Here is a 19621-nt window from a genome sequence, read left to right as displayed (position 1 = left end):
TACCCTAATTACTGAAAAGTGATACAAGAAATCTGGGTGGAATCTTGAGTTTATGTGAGACTGTACAAGCTACTGAGCAGGGTTGGAATGAAATCTCGAGGGAGGACACAGGGACAAGAAGGGTACTTCGATGACTTCGTGTGACTCTATTGTGTTGTTCTGCCTAGAAACTATGTAGTAACGAATCCCTTAACTCATAAATATAAGTACATAAACCCTTAATTATAGTGTTTTTTATTATCCCCTTGTTATAATATGTCACTTGTTTCACAATATTTGGCAAATTTTGTTATTACTGATTGTTTGTTAGCAACAAGTAGGCATTTTCTCAGTGGTCCATACCATTAGCACGTTAGATCTATAGGATATTTTTTGATTAATCTTTTCAAGATAGGTTGAGTGTAAAAGTTGTTGGCTAGTGTCTTAGGATAATTAGTCCATCTCGATTTGTAATTTTTAGCATGTCGTACAATTACTTCTTCTACGGGTTCGATTTCAAGGTCTTTCCTTAGATCCCCGTTTCTTACGTACCATGATGTTTACTCCCGATCGTAGTATATTAATAGTAGTATAATTGTGGAGCCTCTAACTTTTTCATGTGACGATTTGCTACCGTGTCCCATAGCTCAATTACAGTAGATACCAACACAGATTCTTTTGTTACACTACCCCATCTAATTCCCTCCACGAGACTTCTTTCCCACTCTGCGGAACTATTCCAAAACACTACTCTAAAACACCCAAAACATCTAATAAAAAAATAAATGAATTCAACGCGCCGCACAGTTGACATTTAAAAAGTCCTTGAAAGCGCTTTTCAGCGCGCCATGCGAGTCGCCTTCTGCGATGCGTCACAGGAAACGGGAGCAAACAACGGGCCACTTGGCGAAGATAATTCAAAAGGCGCCGCGCAAGCTTACGTTCTCGTAGCCCGATGACATAACCGTTCCGAGGGCGAAAATAAAGAGAGCAGTTTCCGCGAGCACACGTGCAAAGTAAAAGCAGCCTACGCAGCTGGTCTCGTGGGAAATCTACAAATCTGTGGCATACCAAGTCGGCGAGATCGACGACGAGGGGAGCATCCCGCGGAACGTTGGCGTCGAACCTCTCGGTACATTCTTCCACGCGAGATTCGAGATCGCAGGAGGGAGGAGTTCGATGGATACACGGGAGCGTAGGAGCTGTGGATCGCCAGTCCTTGACACGTTTCGTTCGGTGGCGCCAAATTGGTCGTCGGTCGGACGGCAGGCTGGCCTTTTGGAACGAGCGGCGGAAGAAACAAAGGGCCCGTGGCGATCGGCGCATGATTGGGAATGAGGATCGTTTTAAGCGTAATAGGGAAAACTTTTGGTCATTCAGGGTGTTAGGATAGGTTCAACTTGAAAGATATGTGAAGATATGTTGGTTGGGAAAGGAGATGAAGAGTCCTAATAAAATGAGAGTTCAGAAAGTATCTTTTTCGGACTTTTGATAGTATTTTGGTAAGAGTCGGTATCTGCAGTGACAATAGAGTGTCTTTTGTTTGTTTTGGTAGACTTTTGGATGTGTAGTTTTGTAGACTATCAACGCTAAGCATGGAGGTATACCTACTTTTAATGGATCATAAAAAATGCTTCAAATGATTAATTTCTTGAGTATCTTCAACGAAAACGTAAAAATTACTTTGTCTACTTTAACAATTTCACATAGATAATGATATAGATTATAGAAAAAATATGTATTGGAAAGAACAGTATTCTTTTTTATTTTCCCACTAATCATAGACACTGATATCTAACTAGTGTCTTAGTGTCTTCCAAAATAAAAGATTAAAATAACTTAAAAAATATAATATAAAACACTGAATATCACATCACCAAGGAAACTCTTTTTCAAGTCCGAAACAAAGAATTTCCAAGCTCGTATTTACTGCCACCCCCTCGTTGTACAAATATTACACGTTGCCAGAACTGGGCTCCACCTTTTCCCATCGTTCCACCTAAGCGATGGCATCCAGTTAACGTCGGGTTGAAGACGAGCGCGGGAAGGAAAGCAGAGAAGGCGGAGGATGCGAGGGCAAGGAAAATCAATGTCAGGCAGCCGTGCGTTGCAAGCCAAAGTCAAGGGAGCCTGGTCCACCCTCCTTTTCCTTAAAACCCCGGTCGATCCCGTGCTGCAAGGGATGCCAACCCTCCTGTGCCCCCTCGGAGACCAGAGAAAACCATAACCTGCACAACGGTCCACTTCCGAGACCTCGCTGAATCAGAATATGTCTATCGAACTGCCTCTGAGTGACTCCTACCGAAACATTTCCGTACTTGCACGATGTCTCGCGCTTCTAGCTCGTGTTTTGACTCGTCACTTTCGGTTTCAGCGGTGCCGCCTTAAAGACGACGTGCCGCCGTTTCTCCACGTTGAATTATTTATGGAGACGGCCGATGTCGGTGTGGGAGAGGTAACCAAAACCGTGCTCGAGAAATTATTTCATCCTGCGCTTTGAGGGGAGGAAGTTGCTAACCAAGGTCGAGCTTATGGTTCGATTCGTATTGGTTCTTCACTTTTACGATAGCGTTCAGTTCTTTATGAAGGTTAGTGCAACGAGATTATTCAGGCCATTTTGGTCGATTTATAATTGAATTCGTCGAACCACATGCTGACCCAGATACGCGCAATATGACATTCCACGCTCGATAATGCACGCACGTACGTCGCTCCAATTACTATCTCCACGTCACAAGAATAATGTACACTAGCAAGACCAGCCACGTCTGGTGCCAAAAGTCTACTTCTACTGCTCCAAGAATCTGCCAGATATCTACGTTCTAAAAACAATGTTTGCTATCGGCGAAGGCTCCACTCGATCGTTTATCATGCATTTAACTCTGGTTTCTAATAGTAATTCAGTCTTAAGTAGTCTGAACAGAGAAACAGAAATATACACTTCAAAATCAAGATATCTGTAATTAGCAGAAAACTATTGCCTTATCACTACAGGGAAATTTTCTATTACCTATACACGACTTTATAAATAATTGCATAATGTGCGTAGGTAGTATCAAATTGCTCATCTTTTAAGATTAGCAGGGTATAAATAATTGCATAATTCGCAAATTGCTCATGTTTTGAACTACTAATCTTTCTCTAAATGAAAACGAGATTTCTCAGAAGATCTCTTTCAGAAACCTTTCATCTGAAGAATAACAAACTCTACCCACAAAACTGACCAAAAAGTACTACAAATTTCCCCACAATTTCAAGTTTCACTCATGAGAAGAGAATTTCCACTTGAAAATCCTTGTTCCTCGTATCAAGTGAGTCATTTTAGCGGTCAAGTTCTCTGTCGATGCATCAAACCGCGATAAACGATTATTTTCGGAAATAACCTTCCGGTGCAGCGAAAATCGCGCGAGATGGCTCGCCGTCCGAAAAGAGTGGAGAGGAAAAAAAATATGAGTTGCGGTGCGAGGCACAGGGAGTCGTCAAAGGCCTCCTCCTCCCAGCTCTCCTCGAGCGGGCACACAGAGAGGGGCTCGTTCTATACGTGCACGCGCGCGATGTACGCTCGGCCCTCTCCACATAGTTGCGCACACAAACGACCGGGAGCACGCAACCTTGCGCGTTCACGAACTTTTGGCGGCACGTGCACTCACACTACGGGACGGACGGTTGCACACAGGCGCGCGCGCACGTCCGTGCACGCACGCATTCGTTTATTGATTGGTGCGTGCCGCGGTAGGCTCGGCTCTACGAAATTCGGCACCCCAACGCAACGTGCCCGGAAAACTCTTGGTGCATTCCGCACTAGCATTGAGAATCGAATATTTTACCTGAACAATGGCTTTGAAATAATTTAACTATCTGCTGGAAGCTTCTGGTGGAGGTTTTGAAGAGCTTTCGTGCTATAGGAATTGTAAATTTAGGGAAACTTCAAATTTGTATATTCGAAATTTCCGAGAGTGAGATATTTTACTCTGTGGTGGATTTTTTGGGGGAGTGGAAAAGTATTTCTGTAGATGAAATGGAATACTGGTGAAAATTAAATTAGAATTTTGATGTTCTTTCAGTGAGGCGTGGAATGTATTTGTGGTAAGGATAGTGTTTTATTTGAGCTGTGCTGTATTCGATCGACAGGTCGCTCAGGTAATGAATTCGAGTAATAAACTAAATAAAACTTTGTCCCTGTAATGCGCAGCTTCTACTCGGATTAGGGGTCTACCGAAATTTCTGCGAAACGACCTAAAATTATGGGTTCTCTTTCCTCCCCAAGGAGTTCCAGTTTAAACGCCGCCAAAATGATCGCCTAGAGATAATTTAATTTACAATCTCTGAAAAGTGATTGATGTTTCGGAATACTTGTTCTACATTTTTTTTTCGCTGTCCTAAAAACGAGTTGCAAAATCGCCGCATACATCCATTCACTTTTTTAATAGCAGAAAGAACTACTGTAAAAGGACATCAAAATGAAAAACAAATGATGGACACGAAAACGAATAGAACTTGTAAAACTCTTACAAAAACGGAATAAAATTTCGAGTAGAATAAATAAACTACAAATTAGATGTAATACTAACAGAAATCGAGTTGTTTTGTAACGATTACGCGATGATGCGAAACGAAACGCAACGATTGGCTATTATCGAGGCAATTGAATCGGTAGAAATGTAATTAACGATTACGTCTCAATTCCCTCGGGCTTTGCTTCGCGTCGAATGGATGCCGATAACACGGCGTTCTGCTATAGATAATTTTCGAGCAGATCGTGTGTGTCGCCCCCCTTCCTCCTCGCGACCAAGTCGCATGAAATACGTCGAATTCGACCGACATTGCGGAATCGCGGGCGCTGCAGTAAATTTGCACCCACGCCTGGCTGTCGTCCAATTCCACCTACCCGACTCCCACCCCCGCGCCCCAAAAATACACGCGTCAGGATCCGCGAGCGTGTGGCGCTATCTGCCGAGCACGCTTCAAACTTCACGCAATGTCACGCGCGCGCAATTCGTAGAGAGGCCTTTTCCCTCGAGAACACGATGCAGCGATGATAAGGGCCAACACGAATTATTTATTTGGGTCTGGTGAACGAGCGTCTAATTATGCTATAATAAACAAACTTGGACGTTTTTGTCATTTTGATAAGTGCTGGACTGGGTTTAGTTTAATGTAACTTAGATATAATAGTCTTAAGGAAGTGAAGTGTATCGTGTTCATTTAGGCAAATGAATTTCTGTTCATAATTTATTAAAGTACTGAGTACTGTTGAATTTTTAGTGTTCCATATTTATTAAGTATTTATACAAAAAATACTCATTATTGTAATACGACAGTGGTTCAATTTTCTTATATTAAGTAACGTGTAATGTAGAATCAATATAAATAGAATATTCATTCATTTGGAGGATAATAGTACACCTATTTCAACAGTTATCTTCGAATACAGTATTGTCTCTAAACAACCTCGCTTGAAATCAGTCAAAAACACAAGAAACTCATTTCTAAGATCAATTTTTATACTAGCAACTTCATTCTGAATTCCTGAAAGCAAGGCTCACGCGAAGTAAAAAATATCCAGTTCTAAGAAAACGTGAGTGTAGCGTCGATAGCTTCTATCGAGATAACACCGTAAATTCTATCCTCCACTCGAATGAGGAGAGGATTCAGAATTATTATTTGAGAGTCCGTAAAATTTGCTAATAGAAAATGTAAATCGTGAAAAATATTTATTCTCTGGCGATCTTTCTATCCGCGTAACTTGACGCGAAATGCGAGGGCAGCGTTCATCTGTACATAGGAAATCGTGGACCAGAAACGAGAGGGAGATAGATACAGGAAGGGAGAGAGGATATCGAGGGAGGGCAAGCCACCGCAGGAGGAAGAGCGGGAACGAGGGTTGAGGATTTCCAGCGAAGATAGGGTTACGCATTGTGCGTAGGAGGGTAGCGTCAGGCTAGCACGCTCGGTCCGTTGTTTTATTCGTACTTGTCAGAGCGAGAAGCATAGTAATAAAGCTTGCAGAAGGGTCGAGATATACTCTGGCCGCTTATGCGATAGCGCGTCGTAGCTCTCGAATGGTCAAAATTAAAATTAAATTTCGTCGTGAAATCGTGGGCTTGGTAATATAAATAAATTCGCGCGGGGAGGATAAGGCGCCTAGAGGAGCTTAAATCTCTCTATCGTTTTGGGGGACACGAAGATTTTCTGGGGAAGAAAATTTCATGAAGACGTTGGATTTATGATGGAGATCCTTGGTATTTACTCAAAGAAGTTCCTTTCTTTTATTAGAACAGAGAGATTTAAGTTTAAGGCTCAAAAGAGAACGAATAGAAGCATCAAGAGTTATCAAAAGTTGGAGTTCCTACAACAGTAGGGCTAATTAGTAATCTCTGTTGGTTCATTAAAATACACTTAAGTAATATTATAATTAGTCTCTCATCTTCCTGTACATGTACATGGATTTTGTCCTATATTTTTCTTTTGGACAACATTTTTTTCTATTCGAAGAAGTGAACCATAGTATGAGGACAATTTGGGCTGTCCCCAAAGTGCCTGCTATTTGTGTGAGCCACAATGTCGATTTTACGAAAAAAGAGCGAGCGAGCATGCCTTTCGGTTAGATAGACATCGTTTATCAGTCTTGGCCATACGATAGGCCCTCTGACGTTGTTATCACGAAATATTTCGTGACCCGAATTCGGCACTGCACGAGACCCACTCTCTATCCTATCAGGCGGTCTAACGGTTAAGAGCATTAACATGTGTGCGTGTGCGTGAGAATGGACCGCGTGGTGTTTGCGTGCTATTGCTTGCGCGCGTAAAAATACTTGCAACGGAGCTACGCGTGCAAATAAAAAAAGTCGAATAAACTCTGACTGCCTTTAATTCTTGCCTTATGATTTACTTAATCAATCAAACGACCCGAAATTTCCCTTTCTTCTCTTAACACTGCAAGAAGTTATGATCACTGAAAATTATTTAACCATACGATTGTGATTGTAATTGTAAATAAAATTGGTTTTAATTGGGTCTTGTATTTAATGTATATTATTACTCTTTTTGTAATATTCATTAGAAGAAACTGAGAATGTCACCTGTGCTCAAAATGATTTGCTGCGTATGGTACATATTTGCAATTAATTGCAATTTGTGACGATTTAAGAAGTCCACGTGGCTACGCTTCGCAAGATTAGTTGACCCAATTTCAACTTCAATTCTACAAACGAAGTTAACTGTGTCTTCTGTTCATTCTCTTCATTCAAGATGAATGTTTTAAGCAACGTTGATAAAATTTTAAGTAGTGTTTAGCGATTATTCTCCTAAGAGAGAAGGCAATAATTGCGCGCAACGCATGAAGCAATTCGATTATCTTCGAGTAACTAGAAGTAAAGTAGACAGGTCTCTAATTCGGGTTACTACGATTCTCCTGTACACTACCATGTTCTGTCGATCAATACATACAACTCCTGGGGATGGCTGTCACGACGAATTTCAGTCGTACCTCTCACAAAGTCAATGTGTTCATTCAGAGGTCATGACTTTGTTCTTGATTTCGTCGAATTTTGTGAATTGCATATTAAAAAAATAAATCACAGATGACCAACTAATAGATAAATAATTTCAGAATGTTTAAAAATCACTTTTAACTGTTTTGTCACTTCCTGAATAGGAATACAGGAGTATTTTAAACAAAATGAAAGTCAGTTAATTTTACCTTGAAAGTAAAATCGTCGTCCCTTATTAACAAATTCAATTTCATTGGACATTTGTTGTAATACGTATAAGACAGAACATTGACGGTGGACTTACAGAAGCCAAGGAATTGAATCAAGGCAGAAAGTATCACGAATCTGAAAGAAATTCCTTGGTTTCAGGAAATGATGAAAGTAGGTTCGAGTTAAACAAATCTTTTCTCGTCCGACGATAATTTGCAGCAGGGAAACGAGAGTCAAGCGAACTTTTCTAACAGTTTCTAAAACATACTGGAGCCGCTTTGGCCCTGACACACATAGAGAACCAGCCTTTCGCATCCTCTCCTGAAGAAACATCCAACAGCTTATGCTCATAACTCATTCAAAACCTCTCGTGTCTTATCTGTAAGGGGAACTCGATATTTTCTCGCACCTTTTCGAAAACCGTCGCTGCTTCAAAGACGCGTGATTATCGGCAGCATCTTAATTCTCTTTCGATTTCAAACATATGAATTCTGATATTTATCTTCCTAGATTGCTCTATAATCAGGGATTTTCATTTTAATCTTATTAACCATGTAGGAAAAAAACTATGCTCGATTCGATCTGCTAAGCTCACAAAGATAGTACTTATTTGCAATAGGAATTAGTACTAGAAATGAAATGGTAGAGTTAGATGAAATTAGTTCGTATGAAAGAAGAAAATAATACAATACTGCGTAAATATTTAGTATTTACTATGGTCATGAGTTAATTCATATTTAATCACTTTTACGTAGATAATTTCAAGTATGCTGGAAGCATTTTCTGGTCAAGAAATGACCCGACTGATAGATTAAAAATGTGATACGAGTAAATATGAGATTAGGTGACTTAAACGTGTATCACAGAATATTAAAAAAGATAGGTATTCTCCCTCATGTGAATTTGCTTTATACGATAAAATAGAGCTTTCGAAGTATTCGATAGTTCAGTATACACTGTTTCCTAGAATGTCCTCATTATAACGAACAGTATGGTACTAATTAACCTTATTTTCTACTCATCTCAAGCACTCAACTACATAATAATGCGAATCATATATAACAAGCTGAATTTCGAAGTTCACAGGTCAAGATGTCATGTGCCAGGCAAGGATTTCGTGCTCTTGCTGCATTGTGCAATGCTTTCCAGCTGCGGAAGGTTAAACCAGGTTTCGAGGTTCGCGCGTTACGAGAATTGAGAGGAACTAATCGTTTCGAAGAAACCGTGGCCTAAATCGACTAGCGTTAGGTATTCTTCAACCTTCCCGATTCGCACGTGATCAAGCATCTTGCTACCTAAACGACAAAAGAGTCTCGACTTTAGGGACTCAATGAAATCTATTGCCCCACAAAGCACCGATAGTGAGCAACAAGTTTCTTCAGATTCTCAAAAAGTGCTCAGCATGTGAGAAACCATCTCAAAATTACTAAGAAGTTTTGGCCTTAAAGCCACGTTCAGATTAGTCAAGTTACTTGCATTCAAGTAACTGATCTGAACGTGCCTACATGAAATAGAATTCTTGGAGGGATGTTTCAAGTCAAGTAAAATAACAGGTTCACATTGGTCAAGGTGCTTCAAATCACTTACATTCAAGCTGCTTCAATTTCAGTAACTTGACTAATCTGAACAAGGTTTTAGGGCCAGATTAAATTATGAACAATCGAAGACACTTGGATTCCAAGTCACTTGGAATAAGAACGATAATAGATTAGACAAAAGGGGAACAAATAAAACAATTGGACCAAAGTATTGATCATGGAGCATTCTGAATCTAATATGAACTCCAAAGAACTGTAAGTAAGTAACGTAAGTATCTACTATTCCTCCATTACCGGCTAAATAATGAAATAACTGTAATCAAATTTTTCCACGTTTCCACGTTCCAGTTACATAAATCTGTATTACTACTAGAAGCTACAATTTCACGTTGCCCTTATCCTTTAATACTATTCCCAAAAAGATTAACATCCCATCAACGTCGACCAATCCCAAATTTAAAACACTGTAGCATCCATGATAATCAATGAATAAAAAAAACACCTCAGAAGCTAAATTTACCACATTCTTGTTCACTCTGTGAAGCCAAAAAACGTTTCATCAACTCGCGTCTAGGATAATCACCGAAATTCTCTCCGTGCCGAACACGAAGCGTTTAAAGCACGAAAGTGTATCCGACAAAGAGATCTCGTGGGCCCGCGTCGAACATTCTTGGAACACGAAAGGCGAGCGGTTCGATGCCGACATGCAGACGTCGCGGCGATCCCGCATACGGAATTAATAGTAGGAAAGGACGAATTAATGTTTCAGCGAGCCACGCGAAGTCAACGGTGGCCAGAAGTTTCCGACACAACGCGTGCACGACTCGATGAAACTTTTACGAGGCACGTGCGCGAAATTGCACCGAGTTACTAGACCTGGAGGAAACAAGGGGACGAAGAGAGGATAAGGAGTCACGCGGTGCACAGCTTCGTCGGTGCAATTTCCAGCCTTTTCGTCTATAATTCAATACGATGGCGTGTCGACTCTGTTGGAACAAGCAGCACTCGCGAATTTTCTGCTATATCCGAGGGAAGTTTCTCGGATGACACTTCGAGCTTTCTAACAATAGGACGTCTGCGTGCTTCACTGCTGTAATGTTAAGCCATGTCTCCACCGAAGCAACGACGAGGAACTTTTTGTTGCTGTTTTATGTATCCTGAACAAGTTGCCGTTTATTGCTAAATGTTTCTCCAGGTTTTTGGTGTTAGGGATTAATGTCGCATTAAAATCGAAACACCACTTAAATATACCTTGAATTACGTGGCTTCAACGTGGACAATATCTTTGTTGGAAACATATTGGAACAGGTATCAAGAAAAGGCGACAAAGTGGTTCTTGTTGCTGTTTCAATGAAGACAGCTTTAGGCTGAAGAGTGTAGTCAAACATAAATGTATTAATAGAAATTGTTCCTGAATGTTTGAGATGAGAGTCTGTGAAGTTAAAGAATCGGAAAATGTACTCGACATATTGCTTTAATAATACATGTCTGTAGTTGTAAAGTAAGAAGAGATGAGTCACATTTTTCTAAAATTTAAGTTCATGCCTAATTGAAATCCTTAAGGCAGAATTTGTATTTCTAACAAATGGAGATTAAATTAAATGAACCTTTTCCGCAGAAATCGAGAATATAATAGAACATAAGTACAGAATCGAAGTTCATGAATTTCTCGAAACCTAAAATTCAAAAACTGAAACTGAAATATCCTCTGATCTTCCAATTCTATCACTCGATATTTCAGTACCTCAACCAGAAACGTGAATCGATCTACCTGAAACTCTGCTGCTCTATCAGTTTCTATCGAAGCATTCCAATGACTCAAAACTAGGTGGTCCATGGCCTTAGAAAGCCGCGAGTGAAAGAAGAACGCGTGTAACAGTCGAAAACGTTCGGAGAAAGTCACTGCGTTTCTTAGAAGACAGACGAAGGAGCATGACGTAACCCCATCCGCACGAGTTTCGAAAACCATGCAATTATCGTTACAGTTAGACGAAAACGCGTAAAAAAACTCGTGGCCCATCCACGGATATGAACCTGACTCATTCATTAACGTTTCCTTAGAAAAATCCCTCGGTTCAGGCCCAACGAACCGTTCCCTGGAACGACGGACGTGATCGGTCGTCAGCCTGACAAAAACCTAACGCCTAACGACAAAATCAAAGCTAGCATAACTGTACTTTAACAGAATAGTCCAACACTCCCAGGACGAGATCTCCCCACGCTTCTTCCGCGCTATGACAATTCTGTCGGTCTGTTCGCGTTGACGAAACACGCGGCGGAGCCACAGAGAGACCTTTCTCTCTTTTTCACCCCAGCTTCCTCGCCGTGTCTTTTCCTCTTCCGTGAACACAACCGACCCGACCCTCTCTTCGGCTCCTCCTTTTCCCGTCTCGCGGCTGCTCGAGCACGCTTAATGTCAATAACCGTTGCTGCATTAGTTGCCGGTTCGCTTCTTTCTTTACCACCGCGGCTGGCCGCTCATCTAGCCACCTATTAAAAATGGTTAAAGCGTCGGATCCGCGGCAACACCGTACGATCCTAGCCTCTGGCTCGGTGTTGGTGGCTTACCACCCTACGGGGCTGTTTCACGCGACGCCGTCGTCGCGTCACGCCCGGTGATTTGCTCGCCGGAGCAAAAGATGTTCCCAGTGGCTGCACCGTCGCCTGCATCCTCTTTGTACACTTTGTTCACACCGTGAAGGCGAGCCCTGTCGTAAGGTATAACAACGTGGCCCCTGCCCCTGCCCAGGTGAGCACTGACCAGGGACCGCCCGTAAATCCTGCCCGTTAGGCCACGCTCTGCTCTTTTTCTGCGCGTTAGAGCGCCGCCGAAGCGAGGATCAGTCCACGAGGTAAAAAATACGACGAATACGTGCGTTCACGAAATTTCGAGGACGAACGAGTGCGTCTGTGCCCTGATCGACGATGAAATATGGTGATCAGGCACGATTAGGGCGACTTTAGCCCTGAATTGGTGTGGTGGGGTCAAGGTATTTCTAATAATCTAACTTTTGATATTTGGGAGGAAGAATAGCTGAGAATGATTTACAGAGACTGATAAATTACAGTGACTATGTGCATAATGCTTGTGGTAATTCAATGGGAACATGGTTATAGTCATTTGAGATAGCCAATGGAAATAGTTCTCGAGATTCAATGGTAGATAGCAATGTAATTTGATAGGATTGATTGTCGCATTGAGAGTCAGAAAACAATATCATTTTGGACGACTAAATTATCCTAATATCATTGATTTTTTCTGATGATGAGCAGTGGTTCCATCCTACTATAATATGGACGCTATATTAGCTGAGGGTTAAGAGCCATGGTCTGAAAATACTTCTTTGAACTTTAGACCACCAATAGAGTGAAAAGGTCAGAAAGGTAGGGAGTTAGAAAAATAGAAGCTGATTGAAGAAATAGAGCTATTTTGCATTGATATCTGGCAAATGAGGAATCGACAGATATAACGATTGGACTTTGACTTCAGATTCCAAGCTTTCTACTTCTGTGAGTTCGTGAGCTCTACCATTTCACAGTCTCACTTTTGCAAGATGCTGTGCGTCGATTGTTGTTCAAGGACTCTACTATGAATTCGTGAAAGCAATTTTTCGGGAGAAGTCTCTACTTTTACGTCAACAATTTTCTGATTCATAATACATCACTGGTTCGAAGACATCGAGCGTCGAGACGAGGCGCGCGAGGGGAAAGAGTCTACGACGAGAGTTACAGGTTGCAACATCAAGAAAGCTCCACGTGCAGCCGATGTTGCAACGATTAGCCATGCATTTTGTAACATTAGATCCGAGAGACCTTGCCTCCTGACGACGCACTGGCCCAGATAAAGCCCTGACATTGTTTCGACTTTGTCGGCTCAGAGAATTACCATGACCAATAATTACTCATAACCTTCAGATTTTAACTACCCGTGTCACTTTTATAGTTTCCGGTGAAAAGGTGTAAGCACATAAATAAATTATTTTCACCGCGAAAGTGGGGCAAACGCAATGAATGTTGCCTCTGGACAGAGCGTTTTTGGACATCGTTCACTGTGCACTCGCGCGATCGTTTACACACGTTCCACGCCCTGAAGATGAATCAAGCGACACGTGACGCGTTCATGAAAAGTCTATCAAAGCCTTGAGGCCCACGACGCTCCTGCTCCTCTGTTTGCTTTTTCGTTTTACGAGCGTTCGCTATGAATTCCTACGATCTCTCGATAGAGTTCCTCGCCGACGTGAACTTTTACGTTTGGAATTGTAAATTTCATTCGATGGCGTAAACGACACCCACACCGTGGGAATATGGTAACGATATGGAAATGTATTATGGGTCAATCGACTGTTATTTCACTTACCATCGGGAGTGGAGACGGTGCCAGCCTTGTTGATCTTCGTGTTCCACATAGCGGGGGTAGTAGCTGCAGGACTGAGATCAGGGGTCGGTGGATGAGCGGGTGGTAGAGGTACCATAGCAGGGCCCATCTGCGCACCGTGCTGTAGGTGGTCCGAATTGGAACCGTAGTATGAACCGTCGAACCCTCTTCCCCCGGAGAAGACTTCCCCCGATAATCTCTCCGCCAATTTGTCTGCCCTTTCTCGATCGGTCAGCGCCACTGGTTCTTGCTTTATTCTAAGATCTGCGCAAAAATGGGATTATCGAGATAGAGTCTTTCTGAAATCTTTTTTGACGATAAAAATGAGAATATTCTTTTGTAGGATTTCCAAAGTGTTCGGGTCGAGAGTTGAGCGAAGTCTGACTGTTGCGCAGGAAGATATACAAAGGTGAAGTAGGATTAAATTCTATTGGCTACTTCAGTGTGAGGGAAGATAGTCTAAAAATTTACTATTAATGGAGTTATAACAAGGGGTAAGCAGTGACATTACTGCGCTTCGAAATCTTAGCATAAAACAAGAAAGGGAAAGTTTCTGAACATCGTCACAAAAATTGCTTTCTACTAAACACGTAACCTCAACATCTGGAGTGCAGTCATCTAAGACCGTGCACTCTTACTGAAATTTATGACTCTTTGACTGGTCGAAGAAAAAATCTCGAAGCTGATGTGTACAAGTCATATTTATTAACCACCACGTTCCTACTTCCTTCAATTTGAAATACTTCATTTAACTTATATATTGAATTACTACATAATTTAGGATTTTGTAATGAGGTTCCAATGACCCTATTATGTTTTTGCTATTATAACATTGACGTCAGATCAGTTGAGGGCCGAGTGACGCCTGCGCTCATTTTATTAGAATAGACTTTGGACGATACCTTCGGCTACGTTCTCCTTGAGATCACAATTGCTACGTTCTTCAGACCTCGCTCGTTCCAATTCCTGTTCCAATTCCGTCGGTGTATGGGGCGCTGTGTGGGGATGCGCGGGAGTCTCTGAGGGGTGGGTAAACGGTTGATAGAAATTGTTCTCCACCAGAAGCGGATGTGGCGCGGATGCGGGCCGGAAAGCAGTACCATCACGTAACACGCTCGCCCTTCCTAGAGTATCGACGTCACTGGGCGATCTAAAAATATTCCCCCCAAAAAGAAAAACGTATGATGTCAGAGCACACTTGAATAATAATTTTGAAATGTATTTAATTCGGAAAGACGATCGAAACTTCCTTCTTCTGGGTTTCACAAGAAAAGTAAACGTTCATGAAATTGTTTACCATCATTAAGCAAAAAAGTAATATTTATAATCAGTGTTTTTAACTTTGCATTGGGATGATCAACCCCTGGATCCACAGTGATTTACTTATTTTATAATATTTTATATTAGAAGTTTCTTTTTGATAATATTTCTTTTCGAAAATACTCTACACTTTTCTTAAATTATCATCGCATTTGGTATTATTTTTTGCGTTATTATAAAAGTTGTCACATATATTTCTTTAGAAAAAAAAAATGCAATAAATAATTCTGTACCTCAGAGCTAGACTAACCCAAGTTCATTTCTTTCAAAATTAAGATTTTTACAGAATCTGATTGCGTTCTCTTCATTTTCTAGAATAATAAGAATGTAATTAAGTGACGTTATAAGTGAAGGCTATGTAATAGTATGAACTACTTCAAATACTATATTAAGAAATGGGTAATCGCATTTGTTTTTCGGCTCTCCTGAAAAATAACAAAAGAGCACTAGGGTCACATCGGCTCCCAGGTACAGAATTAAAAAATGACAGAAAATCAAGAACAAAAATTGTCCAGTTTCCGTTAAAACGTGCATCGAGGGGTTAAAAAACAAGTAAAACATGATCGACGATTCGATGAGCGTTAGAAGGTAGAAAGGTCGCGTTGTGGCCGCGGTTTCGTTTGAAAATTTCACGCGCGCCCGAGTCCTTCGCGACGGTAAAAGGGCTTACCTCATCAGCCTTTTCGACGAGCTTTCGTAATAGTGAGAGGAAGAGTAGAGGCTGGGCACGGTGTAGGCAGGGGCGGGCGACGGCGCCGGTGTGGGGGTCCTCTTCATGGTGTTCCTCACCATGGTTGCTTCACCCGCTTCGCTCAAGTCGCTCACCTCACCGACACCGCCGCCACCGATACCACCACCCACGCTCCCACTCACGCTACCAGCGACGCTACCACCGACATTGTCCCCGACGTTACCGCTGACGCCGCCGCTACTTTCGCCACCGCCACCACCGCCGCCACCCCCTGTGTCCGTCGACGAGTTATTGTTCTCCGCGGCGTGCCTCTGCGCCACTGCCAGCTTCTCGTGCTCGATGGACAGACCCTTTACCTATGGTTGGAACCAGTTCACGTTTTATCGAGGGGAAGATGAGAAACCATGGAAAGGAAATTTGTGGCTCGTTGTCTGGGTGATTTTTGAGGGGAGTAGAGTAGAGTCTGTCATATTCGAATTCTCATTATTGAAGTAAGCTTACCCTAATATCTTAACCCTGTTTTTATGTATAGTACATGTACAGGGTGATCAGTTTAACTGGAAACCCTCTAATGAATGTTATACTGAACACCCTGTAGGTATAGGTATACTTTTCTGTATTTATAGTATCAAGTATATACAGCAGTATACATATCTTACTTTCGCGCGATAAAGACGTTAATAGTGACGGAAATATTGTGCATATAAATTTTTTTCGAGCTAAAACAGCAAACGAAAGTGTTGACGAAGATATGCTTCCTCGTATCGAAGCACAGGGCTTCGATGGATTGTTTGTGATTTAGTAGTCGAGAAGATAGGGGATCTTTAAATATTGCAATAATTAAGATTTTAATGATTTCTGCTTAAATAAATGAAACTGAATATTATAAGTATACATTAATTGAAAAGAGTCAAAAGGTTCAAGCATTTCGTATAATAGGATTCTAAAGCCCTAGAATAGTTAGAGTGATTACTGTACTTATATAGTTGAGTTCTTGAGTCACGGACTTTTACAGTATCACTATCATTTTGATCAGAAATAAGTATCTATGTATACTCTAATCATTGATCATTTTAGCTGAATATTGTTTCTCGTATTATAGAAGAGTGCATATGTATTCTTTTATATACATAGGTAGCTTATAAAAAGTGGACTAAGGGTAACTCTTTTATACATGAGAAGGAAGATATTATACATATACTCAGCTTACAATTGAAAAGAGACATAGGGTTTTATCAATACATCTTTGAAAGACTACAAAACTAGATATTTCTTTCAAAAAGAAAAGATGTACTATGTAAAAATCCTGGTCATCTAAACCATTTTTTCAGACCATAATAACTGCATGCAGGACACACTCTTCGATACTATGCACTCTGTGCAATAGGCACAAATAAAAGTAGAGTACTGCAGCATTGCACCAAACGATTTATCTACTGCAGTAGGGAAGGCTGAACGTTCCAAAACCGTGTTGTAACGCAAACCAAGTTTTACGAAGCACGGGCATCGTACGGTTCTCGAGTCGTCGTTTAAAACAGGAACTCCTGATCATTAATCGTGTCCAAAAATAAAAGAAGGTGTTCCAGCGGAGAATGCGAAGTACGCGTTTGAACTAACACGGGACTACTGCTATGTGGGGCAATTATTTAAAGGAAGAAATGAATTGCATACTTGGAGGCATTCGGCCGCTTTGAGGAAAGAGCTGAGGGATTCCTGGGACACGTGTACCTCTCCACGGTACATGAATTCGAGCAGTGACGCCATATTGTGGGCACTCGTCCCATCGAGAATGACGATCAGTCCCGCGGGAGAAGGCGGCATTCCTTCGAACAGCTCTTGAAAGTGTTTGCTGCATGCCGCGAGGATTAACCTGTGCGCCTTGAACGTTACTCCTGAAACAGAGGCAAAAGTGACGGATCGATTAGCCGGATCTTCCAATGGTATCGCGTCGAGGAGAGTGGCGTGTTGCGCTTCTAATTGTAACCTCCATGAATGATACATCAGTCAAAGTTTATCTCCTCGCGGTTCTATGTCGAGGTTCGCTCGATATCGCATTTTGTATGGTGATCGTTTTTCTTCCAGCACGATGCGATTGTAGCTTTTTGAGAATTATTTGATTATGTAGCGGAGAGATTGTAGAGCCAAGTGTTTATCCTATTTCAGTACTGACTTCAATTGTGAAATAGTTACGCTCCAAATTATAGCTATTGCTGAGAAGCTTGTTTATTATAAATAAAACTAAATCTCTCACATATTTAACTTAACTTACATACGATGAGAATTAATTTATATTATTCTCAACTGTAAAACACCATTAAATTAGAGTGCACATGCATGAATTATTATTTGTAATTGTCTGACTATCGTCGATTAAATATCGTGTGATCACTAGAGGCCCTAGAAATGAAAGACTGAACCTCTTATCGCTTTGTCTTTCAGACATCCACACAATCAATGCATACGAAATAGTACTACTATTAGTACCCCACAGTAAGAACTAATTATTATTTAGCACATACAATCGGACCACACGTTTTCCATGAACTATTCGACTTTTTGTTCGAGGGTGTTTTCATTCTGTCCTCTGTTTTTCTCTCACGCCTTTCATATGGTCCCCTAGGACCGCGGGAATTTTGGCATGCAAAGGAAGTGGCGACCGTCGAACCCTTTTTTTCCACTCATTCTCTATTTCCCTCTAGGAGAGAGCATAAAGAACCCACGCATGCTAGCTCGTCACCGATGCCCTTTCTTGCAGCCCGCTGGATATCTAGGTCATCTTCGGACACGATCTTCCGTAATTTACAATTCACGTACGCAAGTGTAACGTGCGCGTAATACGATATAGCGGGCGTCTAACGTATTTGGTACCGCATAGGTTGTAAAACAAATCCGTGAGGAAAATACTTTTGTTGTTAGAACCTTTTGATCGTTAGAAAAAGAGGCAGTAAATCACTGGTGGTGATGTATGAGCTGTTCAATTGCCAAAACAAAATTTATTTTCAGAAAACAAAAATACTTGTGCATTTCTAAATATAAAAAGGTTAAGCGTCGATCAAGTATTTTAGGCACTTAAATTTAAAAAAATTGTTTAGATACAGTTAGTCATTTTGGCACGTGAATGACTCATATTTGAAAAAATTCAGGCTTTCGTTTTTGCTTTCTTCAAAATTATGATGAATGAAATCTCGAGAGGATTTATCAAGATGTAAATTAGTTTAAAAAATTGTAAGATGTCATTTTCATTTACGCTACTTAAACAACTAATTTATATTTCATGCAAGAAATTCAAACAACTTCAAATGAAAAACTATGCAAATTTCGTCGACTTTAAACACACACTTTAGTGTCTCGAATAATTCAAAAAATAAAATGTAGGTGTACGGGAACTACCTTTGTCTTTTCAATATTGCAAGTAACTAAGTCCATGAATGAACCAAGTTTAGCATTCACAGATGCATGTATGCAAATGGTAAAATGACACGAGGAAATGACCGAAAGCAACGACGCATTACGTGCGGTCTATTCTATTACCGCCTGCGACCGGAACACCTGACAAACCCACTGGAACCTTGTCACTGGTCGGCTATGCATGAATTGAGGAAGATACGAGGAGACGCAATAACATATCTCCCGAATGAGGAAATCAGGCAGCGAAAAAAAAAAAGGAAAGACATGCGTAGAGCGCCTGGGCCAGGTGGCCGAAACCACCTGCCTTTCGGAATGGCTCGTCTAGCTAAAGCGTATCGAGTTCTTCAAGGATCCTTGATACTCGGAAGATTCGTCGAGAGAGAGCTCACTTGAAACCCGTTCCAAAGCCAACTCATGTGGTCCACGTGTAAATAAACAACGGTGTATAATTGTCATCCTCGTCTCTATGACCACTAACGTAAAAAGATGTATGCTAGCTAAATGAAACGTGGAACTTTTTGATGCTATTCTAAGTGCTGGCTTTAAACCATTATCTTGGAACCTTTTTTTTAAATGATGATTGCCCAGACTGCTCACGTTAATTTGA

General features: G+C 41.2%; 1 protein-coding gene across 1 annotated transcript in view; it reads right to left on the bottom strand.

Moving 5' to 3' along the window:
• Positions 1–19621, bottom strand: part of Chinmo (Chronologically inappropriate morphogenesis) — a 50597-nt gene that overhangs the window by 4585 nt on the left and 26391 nt on the right. The window contains exons 3-6 of the mRNA XM_076393525.1: positions 17278–17498; positions 15586–15962; positions 14498–14745; positions 13578–13859 (exon numbers count right to left, since the gene is read on the bottom strand). Coding sequence (XP_076249640.1) covers positions 13578–13859; positions 14498–14745; positions 15586–15962; positions 17278–17498 — 1128 coding nt within the window. The remainder of the gene's footprint in view (positions 1–13577; positions 13860–14497; positions 14746–15585; positions 15963–17277; positions 17499–19621) is intronic.

This window comes from Calliopsis andreniformis, chromosome 3 (assembly GCF_051401765.1).
Source record: "Calliopsis andreniformis isolate RMS-2024a chromosome 3, iyCalAndr_principal, whole genome shotgun sequence".
NCBI lineage: Eukaryota > Metazoa > Arthropoda > Insecta > Hymenoptera > Andrenidae > Calliopsis > Calliopsis andreniformis.
This window is presented reverse-complemented; position numbering and strand designations above follow the sequence as displayed.